We start from the raw sequence: 23,877 nt of genomic DNA on the forward strand, positions 1-23,877 counted from the left end.
AAAATTCTAAACTTCAAATTTAAGGCCTTAAAACGTCTTACAAATTGTCATATTTTCATCCAAGGTCTTAAAGGGGGGGGGGGGGGGGGTAGTGTATTCCATGCTGCACTCTGCACCATGACCATGTGAATGCATGATACAAATGTCACAAATGAAATTACAAAAATGACACATGACATAGGCTATTTGATCATTTATTTATTGAACCTTCACAAAATTGCAAAGTGCAAATGTAAAACTAATCTTTTTTGTGGCATTTAGTCCAGTGCTTCTGTGGCTTTCAGTGGTTGTTTAATGTCTTTAATGTGTCTTGTCCATATATTAAAGCAATAATTATAAATACAAATTTCTAAATAATAAATACTAAATTATTTATATGGCCACACAAAATAATAATAATAAATATACACACTTTTCAGTCCTCATATATTAAAGCAATAATGATAACAAAAGCGGCAAGGTGAATGGCGAAGTATCGTACCAAAGGCTCAAAATGATTGTATTTGGAGGATAATTATTGTGCATCTGGCAACACTGAGAAGGCGGTCGACCAATGACAGTTCTCTCTACAGAAGAGCTCGCGCAAGAAGGTGGAACTTAAGGCAGATACCCTTTCCAAAACTTGTAAGGGCGTAATAACTAGTTTGTGAAAGACCCAGAGAAACACAAATATCCGACTAGGCAAAATCCCAGACGATTTTGGAATTCCTGCCGGACGCATTTTTTAGGTCTCGCAAAGAGGATATGTCCGGGTAAAAGAGGACGCCTGGTCACCTTAGTAGAAAATAGTAAGATAGCAATATGTTTTTTGGAGGTTATGGAACCCTTAGGCCGCCGAACAGTATGTGGCGATAATGCATCATTGGTTGCAATCTGCCGTGGTCTACCCTGGTATAAATTGTGTCACACAAAAAAAAAAGAATGATGCTGTTTTTGATGTCCATGTCGTGGCTTCACTGACTCAAAACCTAAAATAGATATTTCATTACAATTTTTTATTTTGATATTTTATCAACAGTTGAAACAGCCAAGAACCCTTCAACGATGGTCAATGATTTTGTTGCTAACAGTTATTAGCAATTCTAACATCTCCTGTATCTAGCATAGGTAGAATGTGTGAGGATTTAGTTTATTGGCAATGGGGCTAACGTTATTTCATTTTCCTGACTGTGTTTCATTCGAATTAATAACCTCTGTTGTCATGTAAATCTACAATTCACGATGCATGTTTGTTTATGTTGCGTCTTCGCGCACAGCTTCGCGCATTGTAAACCAACCAATCAGCGCACAGCTTATTTATATATTCATGAGCATACCATAAAAGGGAGAAAACCTCTCGTTTCATTCTAGGGCTATTTCACAGGGTTGCATTAGGGCGCATAGAACTGCACCCAGGCAATTTTCAGCCCAACCAATGTTACATACCCTATTCGGAGACCTTAAGGAACAGTGTGAAATACCGTAGAAAATCAGTCAATGACCCCTTTAAAGATAATTTGACTGATTTGTGTGGCTCCTAGTCTGCCAAAGTCTGTGTGTTTAAGCAGCCAGCCAGCCGGTCAGTCATCCAGATACGGGTGCCAGGGAAGGATGATGCACCTCTCCCCTCCTCATAGTCTTGCCTTAGAACACAGCAGGATGTTCATTAGTCTGAACTTGTATTCAACTGTGGCCATGTTGAATACTGTGGCTGTCTGCCTTTAAATACGATTGTCTAAGTGCCTCCAAACTGCCTGTCTGTCTTCAACCCTGCCTGTCTGCCTCTAAGCCTGCCTGTCTAGTTTCACAAGAACTGGGCCTGATGCTGAAGGAGGAAGAGGGGGATGAAAGATGAAAGTTGGACATAGCCCAAACTGGGGTTTTCCGATGTCAATTTTCAGAGGATCTAAACGGCTATGGTATCTGGAGACTGAAAAAAAAAGGACATACAAATCCATAAAGCCATATAATAGCTGTTTATGAACCATTAAAATGTTAATAGTTCATCATCATAATACCCTAGGCTTGTCATGAGAGAAAAAAAAGATTGAAATTAAGAACATTTGGCCTGGTCTCCTCCTCCACCAGCCAGTACGGAGAGCAGACACACACCATGTATGGTACGTACACACACACACTAACATACCGCTACCGTCACTGAGGAAAGACTGAGTAGACAGTTTAACCATATTTAAAATGATTTCTCTCTCTTTCTATCCCTCTCTCACACTCTCCCTCCAACAGTGTCTCATGGCCCGATCCCTCAGCAGTACCCCCACTACAGCTCCACCCTCCACCAACACCCCCAGCACCCCCAGTCTGGTGTGTTGTAGTTCTTTCTGGGGGATATTGGTGTTGGTACGTACGCGGTGATAAAACTATAAATCCTGTGATAAATGCAATAACTGCCTGCAAAATACGTCTGTGTCTCCTCAGTTTGTTAAAGTTTGGCTACGTGTGGAAAATGGGAAAGTGTACTTTCAACGAGACATGGCTAGATCACAGTGATTTCCACTGTTGGTTTCAAGTGGTACCCAGCTCCAGGTACGAGGCTCGCTGCAAACTTTGCGCAAAAAATATTCAATTAGGTTACTAATGTGATTACTTTATCTGTAAATTAAATTAATGCTTTTTCAATGACTGAATTCATTGAAATAAAATGCTTTTTTCTGAATTTCTTTGATTTGAATATTATTTTGGTAATGCGTTGTGTAGATCTTAAATTTCAATCTTTATGGTCTTAAAATTTCTTAAAAGGTCTTAAATTTTACTTCTGCAGGAACCCTGTAATATGTCAAAATATACTAAATGTACTACAAAAACTATACATTTATGCTATTTCCATGATTGTAAATGCAATTTGTATACTGTCCAGCATTCCAAGATGTTTCACAATGTAAATACTGTATAAGCATGTATGAAAGTTGCAATAGTAGATGCATAATGTAATACATTTTGACATATAGAAAACAACCTTCATTCTTTCACTCAACTGTACTTTTTGATTTTCTTGTGGGTAGATTCATTGGATAATTCTGTGTCCAGATTTTATTTTTCAAGTTACTCATATCCATCCCTCTTTAATGCAAGTGACCATGTCTTCCAATAATTACACACATTAACAAGATACAATGTTTCTGAGACAATTCTGTAAAATGCATGACACAATGTCAGCAAATGTGCAATACTGACATCATCTCAGTACTTATTTACACACACCTTGAGGCTGACACATGACTACATTATGTTATGCTTGTATAAAATGCTTTACTTTTAAATAATCCTTTATATTTTACAATAAATGATACAACCAAATTTTCTAACAAATGTCATGCCAGTAAATTGTGCACAGGCCTGATACAAAAGATGAATCCTCAAAAACAGTTTACATTTTGTCATTTAACAGGCACTCTTATCCAGAGCGACTTACAGTAAGTACAGGGACATTCCCCCGAGGCAAGTAGGGTGAAGTGCCTTGCCCAAGGACACAACGTAATTTGCATGGCCAGGAATCAAACCAGCAACCTTCTGATTAATATCCCGATTCCCTAACCGCTCAGCCATCTGACCCCCTGTTTACATATTGAGGATTTCTACCTAGTTCTACCCACCTGCAAAAACAAAACAAGCCTTTTTATATTAAAAATCATTGAAATATTTATTTGAAAGACTGATGTCAACTCAGATTACATTATTAAAATAAGGATAATTTGCCAATAAAAAAAAAAACTGTAGAAAGTGCTTTTAATAATGCTAACATTTTGAATTTGCAACATATTTAATCATGAAATAAAACCTCCTCTTGATTCCCACAGATTTAAGTTCTCACCAAGCCTTGTGACAGTTTGTTTATTCTTTTAAAGGGTGGTTTATTTTTTTGTTCCTTTTCGGTCGTTTTCCTGTGACATCAGTATATGAGCCCTGATTACTTTTTCAATGTAAAAATATTGAGGACAACTTTATATTTACAATTCTGGTGACCATTTCCAACCTGCTATTTCCAAAAACTAGTGATACACACCCTAGGACATTTCCATACAGTATTCATCATTCACACCAGAAGTGTACGAACATACACACATTTGCTTTTTATCCTTTGAAGATGATGGATGAACTTTGTGCACATAGGACTGTTTATGTCCATCTCATTCAAACAGCGCAATAACTTTTGTCTACAACACCAAACACCATGCAAGTGAAAAGTACTGCATTTCAAAAGTTTTCATTGGTGAATGTCTTCTTTAATATAGATCTATATTTATATATTCATATTTCATATACTTGATGTGATACTACTCACTCAAGATAAGATAATACAATGCTTAGTTTTTTATATTAGCAAATATTCAAGAGTAAAACATTCTTAAATGTCTTCACTCTTTTACTTCTATAGAGAACAAAATAAATTAAATCAGTTTTTGTACATACTTACATGTTGTGAAATCATGTACTGTTTTCTTTCAGTATAATGATATTAACGTAACAGAATTAAAGGTTGATGGCGAACTAACTCCCTTGGAGATGGGAAAAACATGATCAAAAAGGAAATGTTAGCACAGAATTTAAACGTAACAATTGTACAAATTAAAAAGCAAACAGAAAGCAACATATTGTACCTCATCCTAATTTATGGACAAATGTTATATAAAAAACAGGCCAGTACTCAGCCACGATTTGTATCATAAAAAAGGTAAACGTAAAATACCATTTGCCACAGTTTGTAAATATTTTCAAAATACCCCAACCTCTTAGAGGGCATATAAAAAAATGTTAGACTTTCGCAAAACGTAACATGAAAATATATATGTAGCCACACTTACTTTGAAAGCAATAAACAAGAATTTGCACTGGACTTGGATTCTCCACAACCCCATTTATAAAATTCCATCCGAATCTCATACAACACTACACAGTCTCTCGGTCTTGCTAGTTCTTGGTGGTGTTGTCATTCAAATTAGACTTTAACAGTCCACTTCACACCAGCAGTCCTTCATCTTATATCTGAATCTTTAACCAGACCAGGGTTCCTTTGCATTGCAGTATGTATGTACACCAAGCCAAGTACTTCAAGACATTGTCTAAGGCCGGGCTACATGTTATAGGCCACGTATATAGGGTCCAGCTGGTCGGCCAAGAATCCGTCCCGTAGGTGCATCCTCTGTTTCTCTCCACGGGAGTTGATGGGGATAACGCCAATGTCGACCACCACCACCACCCCAACGATGAGGTAATGCTCCTCCAGGACCACGTTGGTGACCAGGGGCACCAAGTCCAGGGCCTCCTGCTCCGAGCCGTCCAGCTCCACCACCACAACCAGCAGGTTGGTCCATGTGAACACAGCGCTGAAACAACATTGTTTGCACAATTCTCTAACACTTGTGGTAATAAATTCCGCTTTAAGGCATGGCTTAAGAATACAAGAATGCCATTTGCTGTTAAATTTTTTATAATAAGGAACCTGCATTAGGATATTTTCCTATATGTACTTTGTTAGTGGGTGAACCTAGCCTGAATCTGTTCAACACGTTCAACTGTAACATATAAACGGAGCCTCACCATTCTGTGATGCTCTTGTGCGTCCTGATGACGGAGGTCTCGATGTCGATGGGGTGGTACCTCATCCCTCTCAGCTCCATGGCCTCGTCCAGCGCCCCCACCACGTACAGGGCGTCGTGCCTCTCTGTGGGCACGTGCACATCAACGTCACGGGAGCATCAAATCAGTGGGGGGCGTTTCCCCTCTCATTGTTTGCTGTCGCGTGGTATAGAGTGAGTACGCATCATCGCAGCCCCCCGCTGCTCTCTCACCTCCGCTGGCATCGGTCAGCTCCGTCCTCCTGAGGAAGCCCAGGTAGCCAGTGCGGGCCCAGAGGGAATGCGTGTCTCCGAAGCTCAGGCGGGAGTTGAAGTGGTCCGACTGCAGGGCCTCGTCGCCGTACACGGTGAAGTAGCCGCTGGCGTTGTGGCCACTGTGCACCCAGATCTGTGGCAGAGCGGACAGAGAGCGGGTCCACTTAGCTCACCACGTTCATTCGCGAATCGGTTAGCAGAGGCAAAACGTGTTCGGAGAGATGGAATTCAGGTGAATTCGAAGGACTCTGAAGTGCGATCACAGAAGTACTTACCTAACCTTAACCTGATAATCTGACTTTTTTTTTTTTTTTTTACATTTATCCTGTTCACTGTAATAAGGCTATTTTCAATAAACATGCCTTTAATGATCCAATTACACAGCCATTGTTAATGTAGAGTGATTAGTTCTGAGAGGGCAGACAGACCTCCCCTAGATGCGAGTCCCCCAGTGGTCCCTTGGTCTCCGGGTTGGCAATGATGATTCGAACCCCAGGTAGAATCTGAAACATTAGGAAGCAGGCAATTATCTTCCCTCTCATCATCATCATCTCCATTCCACTCTCTCTCTCTCCATGAGAGGCCATTTCTGAAACTGATTTCCCACCCAGGCTTGAGCTGAAGTGGCCCACTCCCTCTCCATTTCTTTGTCTCTAACCAGGGTATAATGATATCATGTTGTGAACCATAACAGACCCCTGTTATTGTGTCACTAGCAGATTTTGATCTCTGAACCAACTGGAAAAGCTGGAGTACAATTAGCACTCGCTGATACTATCTCAGTTGGGGAGCGGGGTATTGGCTACCATGGAAAACCCACAATTCAGAATACCACTGGTTGATTTTACAGTTTCAGCTCTCAGTTGTTCAGTAAAAAGATTTGATAAAATAGGGGTGTATGTTTAAAAGTAGTTAAACAATAGCACATTTTATTTTACAGTGCAATAATTAGTGTGAGTCAGTGAAAGTAGGGATACTTCATTGAGACCAACTTTGTTTTGCTCCTATATTTATCGGTAGTCATAGCTAAAGAGTAGACTCACCTTCCCAGATTCCATCAGAGGTAAACTGTGTGGTGACCCTCTCTCTACCAGTCGAACCCTGTAAAAAAGAGACAGGGATTTAAAAGACTGCAGCGCTAAACTATTACTATCTGTCTTGGAAGTTCTGCAGTCGCCAGCATACTGTCTTCTATAGCCATTAACCATCATTGTTATATACTATATCTATGTTTAAACCCCTCCAATGTTTTCATAATGTCAGACAAAATAACTACACACTGCAGTGTAGGGAATGTTAATATACTAAAGCCAGTTTTGGTGGGCACTAGAGTAATACCAGCTCCCAGCCAGCTCGTAACCTCCAGTTGGCCAGGGTTGACCCATCTTCTCATTGTTACTGGCTTGCAGTCTGTCTGGTCAAAGAATCTAAAGAATCCTTTACTACTGGCCTGTTGTTAGGGAGAGAGACACTATGTCCCTGCGGCTGGCTACTGACAGCATGGGTTAGGCCACCTCTACGACCTGCTGGATCTATTCTGAAACCCAGACACAGCGCTTGAGGCTACACAACAGAACTTTTTCCATCTGAACTATTTTGGTACCGCGAGGAATGTGTCTGGCTCCAACTTTTGTAGCTTTTAGGCAAATTCCCCGGGAAATGTTTGTGAGGACGAGGGGCTGGCAGGATAATGTACTCCTTTAAGCCAAGCTGTCATGGATGAAGATGTTCTTTGGTTTGAGAGCAATTTTGACAAGATGATTGTTTCTTCTTGTTTCTCCTTTTGCTTCTGATGACAAAGGCTACTACAAATGTAAAACCAGATCTGGGGAAAGTCCGGATGCATATTTGCTAAATGTCTTAGTTGGAAGTAATCTTGTTAGGATCTAGGTATAAAGACTGGCAGGATAACTATTACTATTTTCAGCAACACTTTACATCAAGGTTACATCGAGTACCATGTAACTACATAGCAATACCCATGGTAACATATGGGTACATAGGAATTAATGTATATAAATGGTATTAAGTGTTAGTGATTAAGGTTCATGTAACCTTAAAGTGTTGCAATGACATATCATATCACATGGCTAATGGATGCACATGAGGGGTTTGCAGGGTGTCAGCGTACATACCTGTCGTGCCGTAGTGCCCTCATGTCAACAAACACGGTCGTGGGGTCAGGTCCTGAGGTACCCTGCAGAGGGAACACAGACAAGGGTTCAGGTCACAGTGGCATCATGTGTCCTGCCGCTAGCATCACAGACGCTACAAGCTACTACTAGCATGTTAGTGCTCACAGAGAAGCTTTCAGTTCACACCGGGTGCGAATGGAAGCTTAGAGAGCCGACACTGACATGAGTGAGAGAGGCTCGGCAGCAACATGGAGGTTGCAGGGTGGTGGGAGGAACGAGGAGGAAGCTGGGAGTATTAGAAGAACAACGAGGGGGGTCCAACTCAGATCCCAACCAAAAGCCAATGGAGATGTGCACCCCAAAAACAACATCAGATAACAGATTGACATGCAAAACTATAAGCCACACAAAAAAGGTTTTGGGGGGGTGTTTGGGAAAAGGTGGGTAAGTGGAATATACTGTGGGAGAAAGAAAACAGAATGACTAGATGAGAAGATGGAGGACAACGTGAACATGGTGAACGAAGGGAATATAAACAAGTGACAGAATACACATCAGAATCAGAAAGGGTTTTAATCAGAACTGCTGTACTGCATCCTCCCCACCCCCACTCCCCCTCAGTGCACCAATAGCAGATGATGTGGCCTTTATTTTTAACAGCATTGGACAAAGTCAGACGTCAACCCAGTAGATGAAGAACACGGGCACCAACTTGACCCGTGTGTGTTTGTGAAGGTGTGTGCGTGTCTTCTCTTTGTATTATATATCATTCTATTTAGTCAAACAAACAGAAGAAAAAGAGACAGAAAGAGAGAGCACAGAGCAGCCTCCCAATCCAACGCCAGCCTCCCCCCCTCCGTTCACCCCCCTCTTCCTCAGACAGGTTACAGTGCAGCCATGACTGAGCATGACGAATTCAAAGAAGAGCAGGGGTAGTAGCAGAGCCCACCACCTCAGACAGACATAGAGCTACACATGCTAGATTGAATCAGCCGCCAATCCTCGAGGGAGTGACATAGAGCTACACATGCTAGATTGAAACAGCCCTCCCTCTCCCCTCCTCTGGAGAGAGAGAGAGCTACTAATGCCAGCCTGGTTCCAATACCAGACACTGGAACACAAGGCACCAGACAAAACACAGGTCAAACTATGTTAACAGACTTAGTCTACACAGTTGAGATCCTATACTATTTCCTATCGTGCGATAAGGAATAATCTCAGGCTATCACTATACTACAGAACCTTATGTACTCTACTGTATATTTTAATATACATTCGTATATAATCTGATTACGCATCATCACCAATCAACCATCAAGTGACTCAATCCAGTGTATCTGCCTATCTCTCACTATTCTGAGACTTTACAAGCAAAACTGAAAATAGGCATTTGTTTTTGTGAAAAACAACGCTTATGTTTTTTGTTTTCAAATCTTGAAGTAGACATGGCATACCCTTTGCTATTGTCCCCAGCCTAACCTACCTCTAACCTGCTCTAACAACACCCTGCCCTATGCTGAGGCCAGATGAGGAGGAGGGATGAGGGAAGGTGAAAGTCCTTTACCTGGTCAGCAAGCTTCCCCAGCCTGTGAGGCTATAGCGGCAGCAGAAGAGGAGGAGGAGGAGGAGGAAAGGAGAGATCGGGAGAAGAAATGGGGCGGAGACAAAACCAAGTATGAGATATGTAGGTGAGATTATGCAAAAACCAGAGAAGTAGAAGGGGGGGAGGGTCAAAAATGTCAAATCTAGAAATGGCAAACCAAAAGCTGAAAAGCAGTTTTGTAACCAATATGGGTTATAAATGATCATCTTTAGCCAATAGTGAACGTTAGCAAATTACATTAGTCATTAAGCAATTAGACTTGATAAAATAATTAGTCATCTTAAAAAATATAAAATGGTTAAAGATCATGAGTACAGGATCTAAAATAAAATTTTAAGGAAAGAAATGTATCCATGTTAAAGAGTTAAAGCAAGCATTTTCAACACGTTTACTCTAAAATACAATTTATTTTAGATGCATTCAATTGGCATTATTATGAAACACCTGAATCAGGTTTTAGGAGAGTTTTAAGAATAGAACCATAATTAATTATTAATAAATTACTACAAACAAATGTAATCAACGGATTAAAGTTAAACTGCAAATCATAGTTTCAAGCAAATGAATGAGCAGCCCAAAATAAAAGCATGACATAGCATTTTGCAATGCCTAATGAGAGATAAACTCTAAAGGGCTGTGTATCTTAATATATTATGTGTGTGTGTTTGTGTGCGTGTCATGTTAACCCTTGTGCTGCCTTCGGGTCACATGACCCAAAGGTTCATAACGAACCATCGTTGTGTTTACCCAATTTTACCCAATACAAAAACAAATAAAAATAATTTTCTTTTAACCTTTGCAATGTGGGGGGTCTGAGACAGCCTGACGGTTAAAATAAAATGCTTCATTTTGTTTTTGTATGCGGTAAAGTTGTTGCAATACGACGGTGGGTCACAATGACTGATGGGTCAGAATGACCCGAAGATAACACAAGGGTTAAGTTACTATATATAGTCTATTCTTTCTGTGTCCTCATATTGTTTCCCCTATGTATGCCAAGAGGATTTGGAAAGTAAAGAATATCTCCCATTCTAGCCAGGATTAGCATAAACACAAACTGCAGGACTGAACTCTAACCAAAAACAACCAACTTGACAAGATATCCCATTCAGGGTGTGTAACAATGAATGACCGTTTTTGGGGTTGAGAAGGTCTCTCAACACAAAAACAGAAAATCCCTACTGTTTGGCTCGCACAGATTATCCACCAACTCATTCACCAAAAATGATTACTTTGTACAGTATTTCATCTTGAGACAATAAAAAACATGTATTCCAACATGTACTCTTAACTCTTATCTTAAGAAGAACAGCTGTGCTACGCATGACGCTACAAAACATTCCTCAAAAACCACCTCAGTTTGATATTAGACCAAAAAAACATCACGTGTTGCGCACAAGAAAGACAGGATGTCCACTGATGGAGATACCACGTTTCAGAGAAATGAACAGAGAGAGGGAGAGAGAAAAGGAAAGTTCTAGAACAGTTTGTTTGTACGTTGGGCCCCAGGAGGACTAGCTGCTGCTAACGGATATCCTAATAAAAGGACAGAGGAGGAGGGGAGGAAGAGGAGGAAGAGAAGGAGGTTGTACCGACCTGCAGGCAGATGGCCAGGTTGACTCGGCAGCCGAAGGATGTGCTGACAGCTCTGGGGTGCAGGCCCAGGTCTTTAAAGAGCTTGGAGAAGGACTGGGTGAGCGCTATCCTGGGTCGTTCCTCTGCCACCACAACGCACGTCCTCACCCGCGACAGGTCCAGGCCTCGCGACTGCACCAGGGAGGAGCACCACATCCAGAGGATCCAAGTTATTATTACAGACGTCTTGGAGTGTTCAGAGGCTGGATTGACATCGCAACCACTAAATACTGTCTTAAGACAAATGTTCCTACTATCCTTTACTATAGAGTATAATATACAGTTAGGATAAGTTATAAAATATGCTATGTGTTGGGACTTTCTGTTTTGATACAGTAGGTGTATACTGTGATAGACAGGTAGAATGTGTGCTTGCAGTGCTGTAGCAGATTTCCCTGGTTGGTCATGTGCTTCCGTGGTGTGTCAGCTGGGCTAAGGTACCTTGAGGGACTCGGTCTGGAGGCCCAGGCCCTTGGTGCAGAGCTCCATGACAGAGTAGGAGCAGAAGGTGTCCCTGACCTTGTACTGGCTGACAGCCAGCAGCCACAAGGCAGGATTCACCTCCAGCTCTGATGGAGGGATCAGGATGGACTGGTGGCCAGAGTACACACTAGGGAGTAGAGGTGGAGAAACTGAGTACACACAAGATAGGAGAGGTGGAGAGGTGGAGAAACTGAGTACATACTAGAGAGGAGAGGTGGAGAAAATGAGTACATACTAGAGAGGAGAGGGGGAGAAACTGAGTACACACGAGATAGGAGAGATGATCATAGTTAGTGAGTTCAAAACTATCTGATGCACATATTCCATCACAAGAGAAATACATTAGCACAAAATATATCTACATACAAAAATACCCACTATGAGACTATGGAATGCTTTTGAAAGAGGCAAGAAGTCCACCTCACAAACAATGCCAGCAAGAAAAACAAAATGGACTTGTGACTGTGACTATGATGTGGACTATTTTCTTCTGATGGGTTCAGGAGCTCTGTTCTTCACAGAGCCGAACACTGTTTCCTCACTGTCTAACCAAGCTCTGAAGTGCATGGTAAGCAGTGGGAAGGAGGCTAGGGGTTGTTTTGCACTGGGATCAGTCGCTACCTCCAAATCTGAGAGACACGCGCACGCAAAACATCTTTGTTCTGCTGCTAGGGGACTGGATCTTGGACAGCACCCCGCTGTGATATTACCATAGGGAGATGTGAGGAGTGGAGCGCTGCCCATGCATGAGCCCACCCCACTAGGGAGACAATTAGACAGGAGGAGGGAGGGAGGGAGAGAAGAAGAGAGTGAGGGGGCAGAAGAGGGAGAGAGATTTTAAGGAACAGAGATGGGTGAGGGGGAAAAAGCAAAACAAGAGAAGAAAGAAAGACTGAAAGCCTAAGAGGAGAACGGAACTGCGGAGCTGTATAACGAGTAAAGCAGAGCAGATGATGTTGAATCCGTGGAACAGTCAACCCTCTCTGCTTCGCTCTCCTCCTTCTCTCTGACTTCCATCTCTCATTCCTTCCTCTCCTTTCCCCTTGAACTCTCTTTCTCCAGTTTATATGCATGTCATCTCTGTTGAACCTCAGGCTATGAGGCTAACTGTACATAAACTGTCATAAATGTCTGCTAAAGTGTGTGTTTGTGTGTGTGTACAGTGCAATATGTTAACAGCCGCAATGGTCTCCTACCTGCAAAGGCACCAGAGGACGAAGCCTAGACCACAGTAGGGGTCCAGGCAGATGGCCACCTCGCGGGAGGGGTACAGCTCACACTGCAGCTTGATAGAACGGCAGAAGGCACTAGTAGCAGTGTGGGACATCTACACCAGGAAGTCAAGAGACAGCATACAGGTTAGAGACCAACAGGTGAGGAAGACAGAGAAATCCCAGTGCAGTGAGCGCTTGTGCTGCGTGTGTGCAAGTGTGCGTGCGTACATCAGAGCGTTAAGGGATTTATGAACAACAGTCCATCTCCTCTCGCTAAAAGATTACAGCTCGCTAACAAAACTCGCAAATCAAGGGAGCCTTTTCCTACTCAGAGGGACACGGATCGTAAAATGCTCCTTTCATCGACTGATGAAAGATTAATCTTTGCAAGAAGCTGCTTCCCCCCCCCCCCTCCACTGGATTTGCTTACAGAGTCTAACTTGGCAGACAATGGCTTTTACATGGAAAGATTAAGTGTGAACAGTGGCTGTCCTTGTATGGCGCTGGGGCCCTGGCGCCAGTGAGAGAAATAAGCTCTTACAGAGGGCACTGTACACTGAAGAGACCGGCCCATTCTGTGTGGAGCTGCCACCAAGACAGAGAGGGAGATCAATATGGGCTTAAAGGTTTTTCAAATGTCACCTGTGAGTCGACTACCCCTCAGTTCAAAGAGGGGAAATGCTGTTGTCATGTGCAGCGTGAAGATCAGACCCGGGTTTGGTTGTGTGTGTGTGCGTGCGTGTGTAAGCGTGTACCTTTACTCCAGCGAGCATCCCTGTCGTGGACACACTGAAGTCCAGGTAGGCCAGGGTGTCTGGGTTAGAGGGCTTGTACAACAGAGGGGGCTTCTTCTTTGGCAAATCATCTAGAGATGAGAGGGGGTAACGATTGAATTACTGTACGATAAAGGACACACTACTGCTGCGGCCCTTCATTATGTATGTTGGTATGGTGTGTGTAGAGAGGCACCTGAGTCCAGGTGTGTGTTACTGGTGTGTGTAGTAGTAGTAGTGCCTGTGTGTGTAGTAGTACTGTAGTACCTGTGTGGTTAGTGGTGTGTGTAGTAGTACTGTAGTACCTGTGTGTGTGTGTTTAGTGGTGTGTGTAGTAGTACTAGTACCTGTGTCGAGGACCGGAGGCCAGGACCGCACATCCACTGCGGCTGACGCCTCCTTGGACCTCAGCAGTTTGCAGATCACCTGGGAGGTCATCACACATGCCGAGCGGCTCACCTGCGGATGAGAACACACACACATGCATCCTGATATACAGTACACTTCCTGTGTAAACACACACACCGTTTTAGAAATGTTTATTCCACTATTGTATCCTCCTATCCTTTAATAATCATGTACTCCTTACTGGCCTGGCTTCTCCTTCTATGCTCCACAGTGGTGGAATGACCTCCACATTGAACTACGCATCTTTCCATCCCTACGGTCCTTTAAGCAGGTCTCAAGAAATACAGTACCTCTTCAAGCTTCACCTCGACTAACTACTGGTCTAAGGGCACAATAGCATTAGGCCTTCATCCGAAATGTAGCATTTTTCAATGAAGAGATGTAGGATTTGCCAATATCATTTGGGTTTTAGGAGAATTGTTTGGACATGTGTACGGCACATTCCGAATATGCATTTAAATGTTCCCGCAGTTAGTGACACATGGCCTCTTGCCACAGCTATCTAACAGCTATATAAGGATATTGTCTTTTTTGGACTAAGGGAAAAACATGGATTATTTTGTGCATGCAAATAATCCAGGTTCCAAACGTACCTCCACGATCATCTTCACCGTGGGCAGAGTGGTGGCGATGTTCTGTGGGTGTGGAGGGCGCACCGTGATCGGCACACAGCCTGCGTACAGACACCCGTAGAACGCCGCGATCAGGTCGATCCCTGCGCAAAGGACACCCAGGGAGGAGGGAGGGAGAAGAAGAGAGACGGAAAGACAGAAAGAGAGAGAATACATTAGTCATGTGCTTGAATAAAGGTTTCAAACATGCACACCTCGTACACAGGTAGGCCCACACACGCACGCACACGCGTGCAGCACACACACGGACAGAAACACACAAAACGGTGATGCTTAAATATTGAGCGGCTGGTGAGGATTTAATTGAATAGCTCTTTCAGGCAATCAGCCTTGTCAGGAATTTGTCCTGCTTGACTGAGTCTTTTCATTAGGGTCCTAAGGCTCGCTGGCATTGCTCTTTGGTCCTGGTCCAAATATTGATGGAGCTCCACGTTAGAATTCTACCTTTCTTCAAAAAAACGATGGACCAAATCCTTCCAGTCCCCATTCCCCGTGACCCCCCCCTGCCCCCAAGCCCATCCCTGAATCCATCATGTCTCCAGCCCTCCTGGCCCCAGCCCATGTCCCCAGGTCCTCCAGCCTCCTCCCAGCTCTCACCAGGAGGGTAGACAAGTGCAACGTGATCTCCGTCCTGCAGGTGTCCTCGCTCAGCCAGCATGGCAGCTATCTTCTCTGCTCTCTTGTGCAACTGGACGCATGTCAGCGAACTGGCTATCGTCCCCTTTACGGAAAAACACAAAACAGAAATAGTTACCAACGTATTTAGGGATTTTATTTCTGGACTCCAAAAAAACAACCAAAAAAACTAAAAACATCCATCAACCAAATGTATATTTGACAGAGGATAGCGCAAGAAAGCACTGATAAAAACACTTATGTCCAAGGTCTTTCTCACAGGTACAACACAAAACAAACAGTGAGCCATATGGGAGCGATCGTTCTATAAACAGCCTTACCCTTGAGTTTAGCAGTGTGTAAAGCACATGCTCTGGAGTGGTCTGTGCTCTCCATTGTAAGACTTCGGAGAGGAAGAGGAACTAAAATATACAAAAGAGGAGAGAAATAAGCATTTGGCTTGATGGCCACACATGCTGAATGTACACATATCTCCTCCTGTGCTCCTTTCGTACACACTGACAATCATGTGAGAGGAGAGAGAGAATGATATCCTCTACATTCTAGCAATGTAGCTAGTGAAAACATCAGTAAAACTAGTAAAGGACACATGTCGACAGCTGTGAAACTAGAAAAGGATACATGTTTGAATGTACCTTCTAGGGTAAAAGATGAGTTCTAAAGATGAGCTCTAGCTCAATGTTCATAATATATATCTGACTAAAACTCAAATGAAAGCCTGGGGAACTGATTCATTTACCTATTACGGAATAAGTGAGAGAGATCGAAAAATTGAATGAGAAAGAGAAATATGGAAAAAGGGTCATACACGCATAAAAGATTTTCCTCCCAAAGAATGTGACAGAGTGAAAGAGAGAGCGAGCGTGTGGGTGTGAGGAATTAGGGAGGAGAGCCAAGCGTCTCTCTTCTTATGAATTTTTCAAGGTTTCACCCTCGGAGGCTGGCATGGGGTAAATAGTGGGGAGTATAATTCACTGCAAACTCTGTTTTGTTCTCCAGGAGGACAGTTTGGTGGGGTTCTAGAACTTGTCTTCGGACATGCTATTACAGTGATAAATTGAGCCTGCAAAGTTTGATTCCATCATGGCTGCTTCGGTGGCTAGTGGCTACAGATACTGTTGGAAACCACAGCAGGAGATAATGTGCCATGCCGCACTGAGCAGGAAGTGCCAACAACTACTACCTTGGCCTTTTGTGAAGGAATGCAGCAGAAGCGACAGCTGTTGACGGGCCTGGTTTAAAACCAGGCCCTCCGGCTATTAAGGACAGATGTTGGGGTGTTGAAACATAGTCATTTAATATTTCCTTTCCAATTCTACAGAACTCTCTCTCTCTGTCTGCCCTTTAAAACAACTCATAGGAGCCTAGTATTAAATAGTTGTTATTATTACACATATTATGCAAACATTTGCCCCCATTCAGTCCACCAAGGACAAAATATGATCACTTTTCCTGCTTACTTGATTTCTGTCAACATGTCATGGCCACTATGAGAACAACCGTTATTCTGAATGAAACAGCACCCTGTCAACGCTTCCAAATTTGAGTGAAACACATTCCAAGAATAATTGTCTTGAGGAAATGATCACTCATCTGAAAGCCTGCTGTATTCCTCCTATCATCGAGTCAGTATATTGTAAAACCGATGTACTGTTAGTGTTTCTGGTCCCCAGGCCTCATCCCCATACATTAGGCCCAAAATATGGATGAATGAGTCAAGGGGCCCAGTTTGATCAGGGCGGTGACAGGAGAAAGACAGATATGGCTGAAGCGTGTCGAGATCCCCTGTCTCCTCTGAGAATAATCCCCTAAGCTCAGCAGAGTTTGGATCAGCACTAGGCTACAGAGCCTGGGTCCTTTACAAAACTACAAGTAACATTCTAACACTAAGAGTTTGAGTCCAGTCCAGAACAGTGCTAACTGCTTAGCCCTTACATGGCATTGCTAAGCGCTAAGAGCTAACACAAAGCCTCTTCTAACTGGCATTGTGCTGTGTCTGTGTGACTACAGATTTCATCTATCAGATAGGAGTAGGCACAGAGGGGAGTCTTATCCATATGTAAGGGGTGCAAGATTCTCATTCAACTGTAAGAAATGGAGCTCAATGGTATACGTTGTTGCTTTCAAAATCCTTATCTTGCACCGTAATATAAGAATACAACCACCTGCACAAGATGAGATGTTTTCATCAACATTTTTGTAATATTACTGTGGTAAATAAAAGCTCAAGACATTTGATTTTGTTAAAATATGCTGGAGCAGCAATCATTGGCCTCACAGTAAGACATTCATGGGCATTGCTTGGCATCAACTAGGTAACAAAAGAAGCGGGCAGAACACAACAGCACAGTGAATGTCAAGAGGAATCTATTCATCCATATTCAAAGCAACACACACGCCTTCCTAAATAAATGAAATAATATCATACAAATATGGCATACTCGGTCTATACTCAAAACGCCCAGTTGAATCAGACAAAAGCATTAGTTATATGCTGCTACCTCAGAGGCTCCTTGATAATAAACACATAGAGAGAGAGAGACAGAGAGAGAGAGAGAGAGAGAGAGAGAGAGAGAGAGAGAGAGAGAGAGAGAGAGAGAGAGAGAGAGTAGCATCCATTCACACAGAGGGCCTGATTTTCAGATGAAGGAACACGAAGAGAGTGTCAATAAGGGTTAGTGAGGATGATGACAATGGTCATGATGAAGATGGCCGTGGTGACGATAACGCCACCCGATTGTTATGATGACAGTGTCACCACAATAGGTACAAAAATCAACAGTCGAAGTCAGTTCAGTTGACTGTAAGGTAAAAAACAAAAAAAACAAAGCCATCGAGTTGTGAGGGTGGATTCCCTGAGGCGACTGGATTACACATCAAAACAGCCTGATGCCGTGGACTCCAAACCAACCCAGATAAACACACAGCCAACCGACCGGCCTATCTCCAGGGGAAAGCACCAATCACAAGTGTCCCTGTGCTGTCGTCGCCGCTCTCCCCTGTTCTGTCACTTTGCATTAGAACACAGACTGGCCCCACACGGCCATCTCACTGAGGCATTGATGAGATTTCTCATCATGGGAGAAAAAGGAAAATCAATCATTTCAGCCCTACGCTTTCTGACTACCTCTCTCTCTCTCTTTTTCTCAATCTCTCTCTCCCCCTCCCTCTCAGGCACTCACCACGTCCCTTTAACAGTAATTACTTTCCACCCCAGAACCGTGGTGAAAGTAGGGCGAGTGCAGGATCACATCTTCAACGTGACAAACCACATAAACTTCCTTCCTGTTCGATATTGACAATGCAGTCCATTGGCCAGGAGAGCTGTGTTGGGTTTGATTTCCCTCGAGATCAAGATATGAATCGAAAACATATATAAGTACAAAGCTTCTACTTGTAGAAAAACGGTACAATACATCTGTGTAGAATCATGATCATCTTGAGTCAGAAATGGTCCGACAGTAAGCCCACTGATTGTCCATAGAGTACAAGTGACTTTGGTGCAAAAAAACTTTTGGGCAGCTCCCTTAATAGTCTTCACCTGTTACCATGTCTTGAGAAACTGACCCATGTTCTACTTCACAATCTTGGAAAATATACAAGAATTAATACAAACAGGAAACTGGAGGCCTAGTAGAACCACCAGAGAACCACCGCCTGCTGGGAATGGGAGTCCACAGCACCTACAGCAGCCCACCAGAGGAAACCCTGGTACACTGAACACACCCTATTATTAGGATCTTAAAATGAAGACAGCCTTTCAGACTTGTGTCTCTGAATGGAAATGACCATAGGGTAAGCTAATGTCCTTGCTACATGCATACTAAATATCTTAATGCAGTCTCGGTTATGCTTTTAAAACCTCTGTTCCACAATTAGTCTTGTAAGAAAATATGTCTACTGCTCCCGAGACGTGTTCAGCCTTTCAATTGCCACTTAGGGATGAAATAGAGTCAAAGTTGTTCTCAAACAAAATGTCCGACTGGATCCCAGCTCTATACTATGGTATTGAATCCGTACAATATACTGTAAGAGGACAGCATGAAATGATGAATGTAATGCAGTAGATCCTCTAAGCTTTCAGCGGTAGAAACGATGGCAAGAAACTTAAGAAGGTGAATGAGGTTGAACTGTGGTCGAACTTAAAACCCCCATTTGAAGAGGTCACATGGGAGTGAATGGTTGGATGGAGGCAGATGGGTCTGGTGAATGTTCGTATGGAGGGTGTGCAGATGAAAACCAGGCCCTCGGAGAGCCGCACACACACCTTCCTTGCCTGGTCATTGTCTTCTATCTGAGCCAGGTCCCGGCCGCTGGCCTGGGCTATACGCTTCCCTGAGACCAGGTTCCCCACCATCACAGAGGCGGGTCCAATCTCTGTGGACAGGAGCATAGAGGGGTGACTAAGTCAAGCAAGCATACACACAATGGCGCGTGGAGACACACACACACACACACACAAACACACATCCTGTATCTCTGCTGTATGATATATGTAGTCTCAATGTGAGTGCAGTGAATTCCACCTCTGTAATCCCCAGTAGATTTACAGTGACAGGGTGAATAGAGATTGACCTTGTGTTCGGCGTTAAAAACCACCATCGATGGATAGGCCAATCGAGTGGATGGCTTCTACTCTTGACAGAGTGTCTCTGAAGTGAGAAACGGCCCCGAGACAGAAACCTGGCCAGTAAATTAGGATCTATTTGGGAGGCAACACAGTCATATGTCTTATGTCTAGCACCTCCCTCAGCTGAAAGGCCGGGTTCAGAGCGTGTGTTCTGGGTCCAGGTCTGGTGGTTCTTACCTGGCTGTTTCTGCCGCGGTTTGGGCAGGTTGGTGACGCAGGTGTGGGGGCACATGAGGACGTTACAGGGGTGCAGCGAGCCCTCCAGGAAGAGCTGCTTGGTCTCGGACAGGTGGATACCCCCCAGAGGAGTCTTGGGCAAGGTGTTGGACGGCACCAGCGCCAGGCAGTAGACCCCCACCTGGTGAATGCCATCTATGGCCTGGGAAGCGAAGAAGAGAGACACAGCCGAATCTTACAGCCTTTGTTTCAAGTCTACAAATCAATAAAGCTTGAATTATTCATCAGTTAAACACAGGAGCAACACTTGAAGATAACAAGATTTTAACGAGATTCATCCACTGTGGAGACATCTGTAATCTGTTTGGGCCGTGTATTCTTAAGTGTTCAAGATGGTCCGAATGTGATTTGAGAGAACGGACAGAACTAGACAGGCATTTCAGATGCACATGAATTAGGAGGAGATTAAATGAAAGATGATTAGGTTTTTAATAGGACTACGCAGCTGCAGACCGTTTTTACAGCAAAACCACAGTCTCCATACTGAGCCCAGATCTCAGGCACCACATCACTAAAACACGCCATAACGACGTGTGACTGTATATGAACGATACGGGAGTGCAGAGAGAGAGACTCAGACTCGCTGTCTGCACACATATGGTTTTTGATAGCGTCGTGTCTAGCATATTTTGGACATGAGAAACGCAAGTGTGTGTGTGGCGTACCTGCAGTACTCTGCTCATCCACTGGAAACTGTCCTCTTCAGTGGAGTCGGGCCTCTGCTCGGCCACCACCACTATCCTCTCATCGTGTAGCACGGAGATGGAGAACACCGCTATCCTGGAAACCGCACACACACACACACACACAGGAAGGAGAGCCACCTTAGTACACAGTATTTGAAGAAGTACATACTTAGTAGTACTGTTACTACTGTTACTACAGAACTGTTAGTATTTGCATCCATAACACTGTGTATTTGGGCTTCAAATTCATGCAGCACACGAAGCATTAGAATTGACTAATCCTACATGGAAGCATTCTTAGCTTAGCATTTGGCCAATGTCCACTCATCCCTATCTACATACAGAATGCAGGGATGGAATCCCCCCAACAAGGGAAACTGCTCAAACCAGTACGACCCCCATCGCTAGCTCCACCCACCTTCCCCTGTAGACAAACTTCATGGGCTCCACGGCGAGGGCGGTGGCCACGATGTCGTCGGCGTTGTGTCTGCGCCCCCCCACCACCATCAGGCCGTCCATCTTCCCAGCGATGAAGGCCAGCCCCCCGGGGCCCACAAAGCCCAGCAGGCCTGTCCTGGTGAAGGGGTACTCACTGATGGGAGCCCCGTTACTGTTCATGGGGAAGACCTGGGGTAACACACATGAACGCACATACACACACACCCACACATAAACATACATACAAGCACGCACACAACCAGCACAGGTGGTTACATGAGTGAGTGCAAAATTAATATCTATAAAAAAGGACGTGCAGAAAAGAATGATTAAAGCAGCCAAAGAATAGAATAATGTGACGAGGAACCGAATGAACTGCAACCTTATAATTGCTTTGACTACAGCGCAATTTCAATCCATTAGGGCTCCACTAATGGATTACAGGGAACTGAAAGATCCATTTCCCAACTAGAAACTACACGTGCTGGTCCCTCATCAGCATTCCATGGCCCATCCACTCAACATTTATTCAATAAAAGAGCTAAGACTACCAAAAGTGTGAGACGTAAACATATTTGGGACAGGGCTATTTGCTGTGTTGTTTGACTAAGTTGTGCTTTAATATCAGTAAGTAGCCCGGTACAGGCTGTTCAGGTCCAACTCTTACCTCAAAAGTGTTCTTAGTCATGCCTGAGAGGCCATAGTAGGATGTTCCCGTGGCGATGGAACACACACACATCTCCCCGATCTCATCAGTTCTGCATAACTGTGGGACCCCTTCTGGTCTCACTACACACATGAGAGCTGTGAACACAGAGAGAGAAAATGAGAAGGAGAGAGGGCGAAACGGGGGGGCAAGTAAAGGTTTATGAGTATACTGTGGTTAAAGAGTTTAAAGAGAAAGAGAGAGAGAGAGAGAAAGAGAGAGAGCAAGAGAGAAAGAGAGAGAGAGAGAGAGAGAGAGCAAGAGAGAAAGAGAGAGAAAGAGAGAGAGAGCAAGAGAGAAAGAGAGAGAAAGAGAGAGAGAGCGAGAGAGAAAGAGGCCCCTTGGTCCTCTCAAGTCAACTATACCTCATTACAGCACAGATTGGAAGTTCATGACTTCATCCAATCAGTGGCCCACTCCTAAACCCTAGCCCCACTCTCTAGACACTAGTCTAGATCTGACAGAGTCGGAGAGATAAACATATTGCTTTCTAATATTCTTAGATGACGTCTATGTTTCGTAGATCAGGGGTGTGGGAGTATGCGCAGTCATCTGGGAAACACATGCACTGGACCTCAGTACCCTCACTGTCTCCTACGACACTGAGATTGAGCCCTGCTCTCCATACTCGCCTACTTACCTCTAACTGCTTCTCTACCCCCTTCAGTCAGTCGGTCGGTCGGTCAGTCGGTCGGTCGATGACTCACTCACTCACTTACGTGGTGTGACGGAAAAATACGATTTAGCTATAATACTCTTACTGTTTTCTATGCATGTGTTCATTGAGGTCTGAGGGATCTCCGATTGACGCAGCCGTTTTTCACAGGATATAAGAAAATATTATTATCTTGTGATGCTTGTTGAATGAAGACTGTTGTTCTTCTGTGTCTGAGAATATGAACATTTAATTGAAGCAATCCATCTATCTGAATTGGCCGTAATCCAATTAACATGCATGTGTCTGGTGGCATCAGGGCATCTGTGCACATTCTGTAGCTCTCTCTTCTAACTCCCCCCTAAACTTGAAGGCTTGTGTTATAAACTAATTTGGCCTTTAGCTTAGAGGGATAGTGCAGTCCTGGGCACGTCGGGGGGGTTTCTGGCGCCCTCTTACCTCCTGGCATGACTGTGCCCACATCCTGCACCGTCAGAACGGAAAGCTTCTCCTCCGAGTCGACCCTGATGACGCCGTGACTCAGACCCTGCATGGACAGCACTCCTCTTCCTGGGGGCTGGTTACTGTCATCTGTCGGCCTATGAACAAGCCCCGGAGATAACACCCACCAATAGGATGCCAGTCATTAGTCATTAACCATTTGGAGGCTGGTGCAGGAGCGGAAAACATCCACAGGGTGATATAGAGCTGTAAAACATTAGGATGGAAGTGTTATGGGACTAGGTTCGTGTTAGTGTTTGTGCGTGTGTGGGCAAAGGGAGAAGACGGGTCATAGAATTTATTGGCAGGCCTGTTTATTAGATTTGTGAGTTTTGAAGCTGCCTTGCTCTAAAAGTGATGTAATTGGCACATAATGGCGATGGCAAAGAGCCATATATTAGCGAATATGTGTGGCGCACACACTGTAAACATTTTATAGCATCATAATCAAGGGCAGGGAGCAAAATCTCAAATGACAGAATAGAAGTGAATTAACGCCGCCGTCGTTGGTGTGCAGCAGCTATTTGATGTGGACATACAATATGAACCAGATGGGACGTAAAGATTCCAACCCAGACAGTAAACTCCAGAGTTCCTTCGGTGTAACTTTCAACCTACGTTAATATAGTTCCAACCACATGTGGATTACAGTTGCGTGTATTTGCATGCGTGCACTG

The 23,877-nt window shown here is 43.8% G+C and overlaps 1 protein-coding gene across 14 annotated transcripts in view; it reads right to left on the minus strand.

Annotated features, from left to right (window-relative positions):
• Positions 1 to 2,980: 2,980 nt before the first annotated feature.
• The window catches only part of dip2ca (disco-interacting protein 2 homolog Ca), a 108,976-nt gene continuing 88,079 nt past the window's right edge, over positions 2,981 to 23,877 (minus strand). For 6 of the 14 annotated variants that reach the window (XM_062482222.1, XM_062482216.1, XM_062482215.1 and 3 more), the window contains 21 exons: positions 23,159 to 23,298; positions 22,006 to 22,142; positions 21,319 to 21,527; positions 20,880 to 20,994; positions 20,155 to 20,356; positions 19,615 to 19,724; positions 15,668 to 15,748; positions 15,309 to 15,432; positions 14,673 to 14,794; positions 14,019 to 14,130; positions 13,654 to 13,763; positions 12,881 to 13,011; positions 11,643 to 11,811; positions 11,163 to 11,333; positions 9,528 to 9,557; positions 7,964 to 8,025; positions 6,872 to 6,929; positions 6,257 to 6,331; positions 5,787 to 5,961; positions 5,536 to 5,659; positions 2,981 to 5,321 (listed from right to left, as the gene is read on the minus strand). In XM_062482222.1, the coding sequence (XP_062338206.1) occupies positions 5,069 to 5,321; positions 5,536 to 5,659; positions 5,787 to 5,961; positions 6,257 to 6,331; positions 6,872 to 6,929; positions 7,964 to 8,025; positions 9,528 to 9,557; positions 11,163 to 11,333; positions 11,643 to 11,811; positions 12,881 to 13,011; positions 13,654 to 13,763; positions 14,019 to 14,130; positions 14,673 to 14,794; positions 15,309 to 15,432; positions 15,668 to 15,748; positions 19,615 to 19,724; positions 20,155 to 20,356; positions 20,880 to 20,994; positions 21,319 to 21,527; positions 22,006 to 22,142; positions 23,159 to 23,298 (2,710 nt within the window). In that variant the 3' untranslated portion in view covers positions 2,981 to 5,068. The remainder of the gene's footprint in view (positions 5,322 to 5,535; positions 5,660 to 5,786; positions 5,962 to 6,256; positions 6,332 to 6,871; positions 6,930 to 7,963; positions 8,026 to 9,527; positions 9,558 to 11,162; positions 11,334 to 11,642; positions 11,812 to 12,880; positions 13,012 to 13,653; positions 13,764 to 14,018; positions 14,131 to 14,672; positions 14,795 to 15,308; positions 15,433 to 15,667; positions 15,749 to 19,614; positions 19,725 to 20,154; positions 20,357 to 20,879; positions 20,995 to 21,318; positions 21,528 to 22,005; positions 22,143 to 23,158; positions 23,299 to 23,877) is intronic. The other 8 variants (XM_062482214.1, XM_062482212.1, XM_062482221.1 and 5 more) reach the window with 6 other exon arrangements.

The sequence above is a fragment of the Osmerus eperlanus genome, chromosome 16 (genome assembly GCF_963692335.1).
Source record: "Osmerus eperlanus chromosome 16, fOsmEpe2.1, whole genome shotgun sequence".
Classification (NCBI taxonomy): domain Eukaryota; kingdom Metazoa; phylum Chordata; class Actinopteri; order Osmeriformes; family Osmeridae; genus Osmerus; species Osmerus eperlanus.